This window comes from Aquila chrysaetos, chromosome Z (genome assembly GCF_900496995.4).
Source record: "Aquila chrysaetos chrysaetos chromosome Z, bAquChr1.4, whole genome shotgun sequence".
Taxonomy (NCBI): Eukaryota; Metazoa; Chordata; class Aves; order Accipitriformes; family Accipitridae; genus Aquila; species Aquila chrysaetos.
The window spans coordinates 6,919,993-6,931,610 of record NC_044030.1 but is presented as its reverse complement, the minus strand read 5'-3'; the positions used below and the strand labels follow the sequence as shown (position 1 = coordinate 6,931,610).

General features: G+C 38.9%; 1 protein-coding gene across 6 annotated transcripts in view; it reads left to right on the top strand.

Moving 5' to 3' along the window:
- Window positions 1-95: 95 nt before the first annotated feature.
- Window positions 96-11,618, top strand: part of XRCC4 (X-ray repair cross complementing 4) — a 182,281-nt gene continuing 170,758 nt past the window's right edge. Inside the window, exon 1 of one of the 6 annotated variants that reach the window (XM_030004059.2) lies at window positions 96-114. Coding sequence is in view for 2 of the 6 variants with exons in the window: in XM_030004055.2 (XP_029859915.1) it covers window positions 1,277-1,298 (22 nt within the window). In the remaining 4 variants the exon portion in view is untranslated. Of the gene's footprint in view, window positions 127-1,227; window positions 1,299-4,358; window positions 4,378-11,618 lie in introns of those variants that run through there. The other 5 variants (XM_030004058.2, XM_030004060.2, XM_030004055.2 and 2 more) reach the window with 5 other exon arrangements.

Genomic DNA, 11,618 nt, shown 5'->3' with positions numbered 1-11,618 from the left:
CGCGATTCTCATTGGCTGGCGCGCGTCCGGCCGGAGCGCGGCTTTTTCGGGCAGGCGGAAGCGGCAGGGCGGCGGTGGCGGAAGGAGGAGGAAGAAGAAGAGGAGGAGGAGGAGGAGGAGGAAGAGGTAGGTCGGTCGGTCGGGGCGCCCCGCCCCCTCCGCTCCCTCCGCCGTGACAGGGGCGGCCGCCGGTGGGGCCCGGGCGAGCGAGACCGTCAACTACCACGGGTGCCCCGACGCCGTGGGGCCGGGGCGAGCGACCCGGTATCAGCCGCAGGCCCCTGGGAGCGGGCGGGGGGGCCCGGCCCGGCCCGGCCCGGCCCGGCCCCGCTCCGCTCCCCCGGTCGCGTTCCGCCCTCGCCTCTTCGCCCAAAGCGGTGTTTGGTTTTTTTTTTTTTTTTTTTTTTTTTTCCCAGTGGGGGACGCGTGGGGTCCTGTGTCCCGGCGCCTCCCGCCCGGCCCCGGCCGCGGTTTGCCTGCGGGGCAGGGAGCGGGCCGGTTGTCCGAGGGGCGTGAGGGGGCCGGGGGTGCCGCTGGGCACGGCCTTGGCGGGGGTGGGGGGGCCGCGGCCCTGTGTCCGGCCGGCGATCTGCCCCCCCGGTCCCTGCGGGCGGAGACGCGGGGGTGAGCCCCTTGCTATTGAAACGTGAAGAACATAAAGAACGCCTTAGTGAAGCTGTCTTTTAATAAATTGCTTTTTTATTGTGAAGTCACGGTCCTGTTCTTCCTTAGGGAAAATCCAAACTGGCTTCCCTTCGGGAAGTAGTCGAGGAGAGGGAGTGGAGGGAGCAGAGCCTGGTCTTTCTGCCCCACTCTGGTCTCTTGTCTTTTTGCTCTGGTCCTGTGTTCTCTCCTCGTAGAGGTTTTCATCTTCTGTCCTTTTCTGTAGTAGCACTTAAGCACATCAAGTCAAGTTGAAAATCCTTGGGTAAAGGTAGTGTATTTCCTTGTCATGACCACAGTGTATTTTTCTGTAAGTAAACACACAGAATTATTAAAAGAGCTTTAAAAGAACATTATTAAATATTCTACTTGGCTGGCCTCTTATACTTGCATATAAGAGAGCCCGTACAACTAAAATCTGCAGTTACTCCTTCACTTGGCAGCTGGTTTTGACAGTGCCTGCTCTACCATCGAGCCATACGAAAGGGATAGGCCTTTATTCTGGCTCGTGATGAAAAAGACATGGCATTTGGTTTTTTTGACCAGGAGATTGTTTTTTTCTCTGAGGAATTGCCTTTGATACTGTGAGGGACTTCAGTAAAGTGAAGACTACATGCTTTCTGACCAGTTCTGTGGTAACTCTTCATCGTGATTATTTTGTATTTAGAGCAAGGTGCCTAGGTGTTGCTGTCACAACAAACCTCTGTTCTCAACTTCCATGAACAATCTGTTCCTCCTTTTATAAGTACACTTCATCTTACAGAACTTGAAAAGCATTAACCCTTTCAAAGCTGATGGCTTTGTTTTGAGGTCTCTGTCATTCTGTTATATCTTTCAATACTGGAGCCAAATTGGTTTTGTTTGTCTGTTGACTGCAGGACAGGTTTTGCTTTTTCCCTTGGTAAAGGGAAACAATTTTTTTCATCCTACCAGAGTTTGGGTTAACATTTGACATACTTCCAGAAAATGCTGTAGGAGGCTGCAGGGTAATGAGAGTATCTGTATAAAACATGTTTTATAGTGGAACAAAGGCAGTATTCTACTAAGGCAGAGTACTTTAGGCAACTGAAACAAATGTACTCAATCCGCTTAAAACAGTGTTAGTATCTTCTAAAGAGCAACTTCATTTGCAGTAGTAGCTTTGGTGACTACAATTTTGTGTTCTCTGTAAAATTGCAGTTTCAGATTCATAATCACCAAAATGACTTTTTCAAACATAAGTAGATGTAGAATTTAAGACGAGTTTTCTTGTATAACTAGTTCTTCTGTTCTGTGGATTTCAGACATTATATTGATTCTAGATTTGTTCTTATTTTTCTCAAGATTGGTTAACTCTAGCAACTACAAAGGTTCATTAATTTGCAAATTTATCCGTTCACTTAATAGGTAGTCAGCAAGATGTATGGTCATTTGTCATAACATGTTCATACTTCTTACTCATATTTTATTAGTGAATTACATTCACAGGATCAATTTCTTTTATTCACATGTCGAGGTTTTGGAGAAAAATTGGAATTCAATTAAAATGCAGAAAGACAGTTGTAAAAACAGCCTTGTTGTCAACTACAACCTGTTGTTAAAGTGTTTGATGATGTCACATGAAGGTAATTTCTAAAGTGAAAGAACTATAACCAATGAACAATTCAACCTCTAATGGTTACCATGACCCTAGATTTTAGAAGCAATACTACTTTTGAACTTATTTACGTGTCTCTGAGATGGAAAAAAACCCTGGTTTGGTTTTCCTCTTTGGTTTCACTTTTGATTTCTTAATGTGGATTAGTTACCGAAATTGAAAAATTATTTTTGTAACTGCAGAGGAGACTGTAGCTGTCAGTTCTCAGTCACATTGTAGTCAAGCCTGCTTCCAGGTGGTCAGCTGGCTTTCTCTAGTTCCGTAGACATGCAAACATGTCGTATAGGATAATTTTTATATACTGTTATCTACTTTGATAGTTTCTGGAAAGCTCACATATAAAATCCATTACAGATTTTTGCAAAAATGCTTTTTATTTACCCTAGCAATTTAATTTTCAAGTGAAGTTTCCAACAGTCTCAACTATTTGAAGAAGAATTTTCATTGATTACATGCTGTATTAAAATGCTTTCAGCTGCGTATTTTGCTCTTGTGGAAAAAATGCCATTTGATACTAATGATCTTGTGGGAGCATTGGTGGCATCATTTAAAAGATAGTGTACCTAGCATGACAATGCCTTTTGGGATGCAGCTGTGATACATCTAGGATATTGATTGAAATACAAGATTTCAGAGGGTGGTACTCATTTCCCTTGTATTTTTTTCTCCTATTTAATATATTGTCATGGAAAACACTACAAGTGGCTGAGATAGCTCAGTTGGTAGTGCCTACAGGAATTGGCTGCATATACATTCTTGTCTGTTGAAATTTCAAAATAAATCAGAAGTTTAAACAATTATATTGATCTATAAAGCAATATTCAAATAGGTAAATAAAACCATATGATGAATACTGGTTTTCTGTGTTGTTCCTTGGTTTGTGGTTTGTTTTTTTTTTTAAAGGAGGTTTAATAGTATTGGCTGTGCTTCGTAGTACATACGCATTAAGAGATGTTACAGTAGTGTGGTTTGCGAGCGAAGAGATTGCATACTCTTGAGTGTTTAAGCAATAGAGCATACCAAGGAATTTGTGTGTATAATGAAAGGTAAAAGAAGTGTCTTCAGAGATTAAGCTTCTAGGTTGTTTTCAAATGCAGGAAGAATTATACCAAAACAATGTCAATTGCATGTAGGTATTTATCTTCTCTTGTCTCTTAGCTTTCATAAGAAGTAGGAGGATTGGAGGAGATCGTTTAAAAATATCACAGGTGGGTGACTGACATGAGAGGTACATCTGTATGAACAAGTTTTTGTGCATAACAAATGTGCATGTGTATATATGAGGTGAAAAAAAAAATTTGTAAATAAGATATAAATGCAGTTGGTTTTTTTGAGATATGCTAGTTTGAATGATTGGCAAAAGCTGATCATGCTCTTTTTTGCTTTTGCATCATATCCACTTCTGTGTTGCTAGTATCTTCAACTACAAGCATGAATGCATAAAAACTTATTTGCATAGTTGCTACAGCTACAAATTTGTTTAGCTCTCCCGCTGGAATAAGGAGGCGGTGGAACGTGAGGGATATGCATTATTCAGGCAAACATAGTGAGTAGGTAGCGTTCTGTATGCTGGCAATGGTATTAGAACATGTCATTTTGTTTGCTAGTACCGTTTTGCAAAAAAGCTGTCTACATTTAGGTATGGCTCTTTTTTCTTTCCATTTTGTGCCTCCCTCTGTTAACCTAGCAAAAGTGTGCACTGTATTCACTGTAGTAGGATGAACCACAATAGCTGTAAAATGCTTGGAGGTTGCAGCTATTCTAAGCAAGAATGAATACTCAGTCTTCACATCACAGGTGCTCGGGAGGAGTGCTTTAACCTAGTATTGTAACCATACATTTTATAGTAACTTACTGTGTCAGGTGATGTATGATAAGAAATGTTCATATAACCATGGGAATTCCTATACCTTAACATTTCCGCTTTTTGTGGCAGGTTTCATGTGAATTGCTGTCCTGTATCAGTATGATAAAACTCTGAATCATGTAGGCTGTTATAAGAGTTGACTAGCGTCTTGAAAGACTGTGAGGAATGAACATGCCAGCTATTATGCTATACTTGGATGCCGGATACACAGGTAGTGAGTTTATAGTCTGGGGTGCCCTTATTTGTTGGATCACGTGATGGTGGCTACATTCTCCAGGTTGCAGAGAGAAAGCACTTGCCTATTACTTTATATGCTCAACGTTTTTGACTGCTGTTATAGAGAGAGTTTGGAATCATTTGCTATATAAAGTTATGGCATTATAGGTAGATCAGGAGTTATTCTGACACTGATAGTGAAATGAGCAGAATAGCAGCATCTTGGATCTACAAGATGATTCTAATGTATCTGTTGGTGAAGTACTTAAGAGCTGAACCTGGCAAGTTACATTTTAAACACTATTATGGTATACAAAGCTGCATAAAGCATTTTCAAAATTGCCTCAGCATTTAAATTCCATTGATTTCAAGCGTTTATCTGGACTAAAACCAGTACATCTAAGTTGTTATGTACAACTTGCAAAACAAAGCTTTTCCATTAAGTATTATTTAAAAAGAAAAAAAAAAGAAAAGATAAAAGTCATATACAACTGATGGGCTGATTCCAGCGATACTGCACAGCTCAGCAAGGCACTCCAGCTTGTGGGGGGGGGGGGGGAAGTGTCATGGCCTTGCTGTAGAAATAGTTATGCTGTACATGATACAGGTGACCTTATCCACTCTTCTGACATGCACAATCCCAGTGTTGGTGCTGCTGGTGTCTTGTCTTGCCAGCAGGTTTGCAAGAACACTGGATAGCTTACTGTGGTCTGTTTTGACCCATAAACTTCCATTTCAGTACGGATAAGATAATTTAAAATGGTTTACAATACTGCATGTTGGCTTCACTAAATTACATGTTACATGCTTATGTGTGTGTAATGAGCCTTACAGAGTCACTTGCTGTTTTGTCTCAATGCCTATTTCGGATGTCCTTGTTATCTTTCAGTGCCACTTGAAGATGAGAAATTTTAATCCTTACCTCTCATCGCCTAGGGCTTCGTAGTAGGTGGAGAATGTTTTTAAGGGGTTATGTTAGAGCTTAGGAGCCCCAAATGAAAAAGCACCACACATCCTTGAAGAGTAGGTGGAATCCCCAGGAGTTTAGGGTGAGATTTTTAAGGTCTCAAACTGTTATTTATGTCTTCAAGGTTACTAGGATGCAGCTGTGATTTCTTTTATATTTGGCAAAAAGTCTGTAGTGCTTGCTGGTTTTGTGGGGAATGTGTAAAATAATGCGCATACACATTTAAGTTATGATCTTGACTAACTTCACTACATAACAAAGAATCCAATTTAGAAAGCTATTGTAAAATACTATTGAATGGTTCATGAAATGAAAATTTTTGTACCAAAAGTAGGGTTTGCTCTAGTTCCACCACTGGTCCCTCTGCTGACTTGAGCTCTCTCCCTTTCCTGGGTTAAGAAACAGTGTTCTTCACCTCCTACTGCTTGTAATTGGGATGTCTTTGTGGATTTTAGTCTCCCCCACCTCCTTTGTCTCTATACATGAGATGAAAAAAAATGAAAGGTGGCAAAAGGCTCCTGTGAATTTGAAGATTATTAGTGGAATTAGTATCAGATAATGTAATAATAAAGACTGCTGTCCAAGATACAAAAGACTTACTGGATTATGGATGGTACCATGTTGACACAAGCTAAGGTGAAATTTAGACGACAATTACTAAACAAATTACTGTTGTTTGCTAATCTAACACAGTCATGTCTGATCAATGAAAAGATCATATCTTACAGGAAAAGTTCCAAGCTGAAAAAATTTTCATTATGCGTGTGCCAAAGCAAAGGCCTCTGGTGTTACTGTCTTCTGAGGCATACTAGTAATTTCACAAGAAATTATTAGATAGTCCAAATTCCCAAAGTTTGGAAAATTACTGGAATATTTCTGCATCTGCTTTGCAGACTTCTAGGTGGGTTTTGTGGGAAAGGGTGTCCTCCAACAGAGCAGACAGATAGAGCAGAGATTGTAAAATAAATAGAAAAAAAGGGAGACTGATCTTATGTGATTTTAAGAGCGCAGAGACTGAGAACTTTGTGTTCTTGATCTAGACATCAGCCAAATTGCTTGTTATCTTGGGATGGAAAAATTAACGCAAGGAAGAGTGAGGCTATATATCCTATCACAGGCTGCTTTTGTTTTTAAAAAATGATTCAAATGATTATGAAAGGGATTGTTTGTTTACAGGTCTACAAAAGGATCTTAGAGGCCACCCTTTTCAGCACAGTAGCTGGACAGGAAGGAGGGAGCATGGGGCTTTTCAAATGCTGTCAGCTGTGTCAAGCTTATGGTGGAAACTTCACAAAAAACCTGAGGAGTGATTTGTGTTGACTGAGCCAGTGAGGGAAGCTTAGACAGTAGTTGGAGGCAGTAAACTGTATTGTGTGGGCTTATATTAAATTTCTCCAGCTGTGAAACTTAACATTAATTTACAGAGTACAGCACACAGTGGCCATAGGCCTAACAGAGATTGGGCAGAAATTTTCATTTCAGCGAAAGCTAGGCATTGCTTTCATAGAGGATAATTATTTTTGGAGATAAGAGGCAAGGAACTAGCTGAAGCATTCTTGTGTGTGTCTTGGTAATAGACTTACTTGACTTATGTTTCATAATCTCCTGAAGGCAATATTAGAGAGATGGGTTTTTTTCCATTTGCCTTGGTCAGGGAAGTATATAGATGAAAACTGTGCTTTATATTTTATAATCTTTCTTTAATATTGTCTGTTCCAGGGATTTGTTTTACTAACCTTGACTGTTCTAAACATAGATGTTTTTCTGCTCTTCTTTAAATAATGAGGTAGAGGAGGAATTTTTTAATATATACTGTTAATTCAAGGTTTGTGTTGTGATTTTGGTACTTGATAATGTAAAACAAATAGCATACTTGTAACACTGAAAGGGGGAAAAATGCAGTGGGGGTACTGTATCTAAAACTGTACTGAAGTAGTTTGTTGGAGCTGTGGAGAATTGACTCTTCTGCACAAAGGGCTGGGATTTTTTATGCTTATATACCTGCATTAGTTTGAAGTCATTGTTTTTGTTCACGGTTTCATTTCAGGTAGTGATGTGCAGTAGTGGTTCTGTTTAGCTTCTGCATTTGGGAACCAGAAAGCCCAGCAACGTGAAGGTGAACATTTTTTATGTCATCATTCCATAAGAACTGATTTAACTTACAGTCTTAAAACAACAGTTTTGACACCTCTACACTGATGCTCCACATGTTTGCCTTGTAATAATTTACACTTTAAGATCTGAAAACTTTGTCTAACTGGTGCAGTATCAAAGCACTTTTGTGCTCTATTTTTCTAATGAGTACCTAATTGTGCTCTCAGTTCAAGTCCCAATGGCATTTTTCCACTGGTGTGCCCCTGCTGTGTCCTCATATTAGTCTGCAAATTTCTTTTCATTCCAGTGCAAGGTAGCATTCTTTATTAGTTGTGAGGGAAAACTAATATTGAAAAGCTGGCTTCCTTAAGTAGACCCCCTTGCTTTGCATTAGCTGTCTTGGGTAAGGTTTAATTTTTGAGAGTAGTTTTTTTTGTTGTTGGTTTGTGGGTTCCCCCCCCCCCCAGGCCATAGCAAGAAAAAAAAATCACCACATGAAAGAGTCAGGAAAACTACTTAGAAAAGCAGTGAGCTGATATGTCTTGAAAAGCTTTATATTTTTACGTATAGAACTTAAGATATAAAAAGTACAAGTGACTCTTGTGAAGCTTCTTTATGTCCTTTTTCCTTCCTAAATGTGTTTTGTAGACAGTGCTGACTGAGCACAACCTAATAGATATGTAAGTGCTTAGGGTGTAGAGTCAGTGGCCACCAAATTTGCTATCTGTTTAGTGGAACTGTGTCTTTATTTTATATATTTTTTTTAAAACAAACCTGCTTGTTTGCTCAGAGCTTGGTGCAGTTGTGGGACTTTGGCACTGGGCCCCCTCCTTGCTAAAATACTGGCATGTCAGTCATTCTTGGATATGGACTGGTGCTTCTCCCCTGTTTTGGTTTGTCACTTTTCTGTGGGTTGTTGCCTCTATTGAAGGTGCTATACCATGGGGCACCAGCATCATATAATCCTGTGTATAGGTACCTGTCATGTTACCTGATACACTGAATCTCATGGCTTGACATTCAAGGCAGATCAAAGAACCAAAGCTGAACCTGTGCTTATATGTGGAAACACTTGAAATCAATGTTCAATATGAATGGATACAGATGGATGTCTCTTTGTCTTAGCTTCAAACTCTGATTGCTCAGCCCAATCCATCAAAAAAGTAATTAATTTTCAATGCAAAGTGTTAAACATGGCTGAATAAAGAGCTGTAAAATTGAAATTTAAGTGCATTGAAAGTGAATATCCCAGTTCATTGAAAATGTCTTGTGAATTATTTTTCTGTGGGGGCCAGATGAAACAAAATTAATTACAATGTTTAAATTAATAAATTAAAGTAGTGTGAGCTCATTGTTTTCAAGATCAATGTTGCCTTTTCCATTGGAAAAATAGCAAATGGAAAGAAAACCATAATAAAACTTTTGTTAAGTGAAGACGAGGTAATGCAGGATTTTCTTCAAAGAAAATGCCTTAGGAGACTGTTTAGCAAGATAAAGCAATTTGAAGTCTAGGCCTATTTTTTATTATTAATTTGACAGGGATGTGAAATTAAAATAATCCATCTCTTTGAAAAGTCTTAGGTGTAGAGGTGGGAGGAGAGGATGGTATGTAAGCCTTTGTATTTATACCTGCTCTTGTCCCACTGAAGCAGCTACATTTGGTGAAACTTGTTTTCCCAGGTTACCGGGCTCAATTTTTCAAAGCTCTTCAGAAATCTTACATATAGAATTACACCCTTCCATATCTAGCTGGCACTGATATCTTTGTTTCATTTATCTTTGTTTCAGATTTGTTACTCTTGCCTATGGAGCTATTGTGGATTCAGTAGTACTGAATTTATTTGACTTTATTTCAAATTAAAAAAAAAAAAGGCAGACTGTTTAGTGGAATCCATTGCTCGGTGATGTTAAGTCAAGCATTTACAGAAACATGTCAAACTGAGTGGCATTATAATAGGTCTAGATGGGGACTAGAGAATAGAAAACAAAGGAAATCTGTAGGACAGATTTGGTTTGTGTTGAATATCCTGATAATACTTAATCCTAAAGAAGGCAGTGTTTTGGAAAACAGATGATACCTCAGCCAGACTACTATGTTATCCAAATATACATCAAAAAGACATATGTATCTGGATGGGTGAAGGGCAGTTAAAACATGCTGCTTTTTTTTTTTTTTTTTTTTTTTTTTTAAATTCCTCAACTTTCCCGTACTCAAATGGCTAATACTAACTTACTGAAAACTGCAAAGATGCTTTTGGAAATGTGACTAAGATACTAGAAATTCCGGAACCTTGGTTCTTACTGATGGTATGCAGCAGTCTGAAAAGTTGTGTCTGGCAGAATTGTATAGATTTGTTTCCTTTTCCTGTTTTTTATCTGCAAAATATATAATTATTTTAGTGCTGTCTTTTCAGAGACATTATGGGGAAATTGATATATATTTAGATTGATATTTTAATTTTTGTTTGTTTGTTGTTGTTGTTGTTTATTTGTTTTTTGAGAAAGTGAATTAACTTTCTTAATAGATTGCAGTTTTCAAGGGAAGGCAAAACAGGTGTGGCTCCATGCCACCATTCGCTTTGGTAGGGCCTTGGAAAGTAAGGCTGACCTACTGCCAGAGTAGATTTATAAAATATTTGTTGGGGCTTGCATCTCCCAGAGGCAGCAAGGGTAGTGAGTCTGGGTCTCTTAGGTGCGCCTGCTGACTTTGCATCCCAGATCTGCCCACTTGAAGCTGGTTTGGTGGTCGTCTTTGATCCTTGCTCAGTTCTATACACACTTTTTAGTAACTTCAGTACTAAAATTAACTTTTTAATCAGGAAATATTTCAGTTGTATGATTTATTTTTTACAGGTTTATAATATTTAGTTAGTGTATGCTGCTTTATCTAGGGAAATGTTAGGATTTTTCTGGTACGGATTTTGGAAAGTGACAATTTGACAGTGTGCACACACTGAACTATTAGTGTTGGGAAGAATTCGTAGAAAAGGATGAAAAAGAAGGGTTTGTCCCTTTTGGAAATCTGTCCAGGTACTCCCTTACTTGCTAGTATATACTAGTATAATTGCTCCCTTGGGTGTTTATTTTAATATATTAAGGCCTTTTTTTTTTAACCTTGTTATAGCTTAAACTGTCTCCTAATATAGATGCTTATAAGTAAGCTTGGCAAGCCTGGATATCTGGAGTTGGTAGTGGGTTAGGTCTGAGACTTCAAGAGGATGAAAGACACCAGGGTGGGCTTTGCCTCCAGGCTACAATTAAGATCAAAGCTTGTTAGTAAGATTCCTACTATAAAGGTTGTTGACTGTCTGCTTCCTTCTGTTTCTCCTCATTTTTCAGCTGGTGACTGTAGTAAATAAGTCTGACAAGGGTTGTTCCTTATCGTAGATTCCAGATCTTTTGCGGCAAATCTTGCATATCCTATTGGCCCATGGAGTCTGACAAGCTCAAGACTGCTTTTTTTTGGACAACTGCACAAAAAGTATGTGCATGTTTCCAATCCTTTTGTGGCTGCCACAAAACTGTGGGAAGCAAGCAGTGCAAATGTTAGCCATGTGAGTCCTGCTTCTGCAGTTGGGTCCACGAGGACCAAATACTAATTGCATCAGTCTCAAAGTCAGTCTCTTGATCAAATGTTGTCATGCAGGACTGAATTTTTAAAATGAGCCATTCACCCGTCTGCACAAAGTTATAAAGTCATTCAGTCACTTCTTCATATCCAGTGCCAATTTCTCATTCATTTCCTTTATCTGCAAGACAAAGTTGCATTATTGACAAAATTGTGATCCTTGTGCTTTTAATATAGAACAAAGTTAAACAAAAGAACAACTAGATACAATTTAGGTTGCATGTAACATAAAAATGTCTTAGCCCCCTAAATTTCATTAGGAAACAAAGCTCTTTCAAAATTTTTATCTTTGGTCTTCAGATGTATCTTTAAGTTACAACTGAAGGTTATTATTGAATATTTCTTCAGTGTCAAACAAATATTGTGGTCAAGGGAATGGGAGGCTTATTGTGAGATATGATAGGAAGGATGCTGTATTGTTTTCTTCCTGTTTGTTGGCACAATCATGTTCTTCCAAAAAGGAAAGAAAAAAAGAGGAAGTCCTTATTAGGTCAATAGTAGTTCTTAGATTAACTGAGTCATAGTTGAAGTTTTTGTCAGATATTTT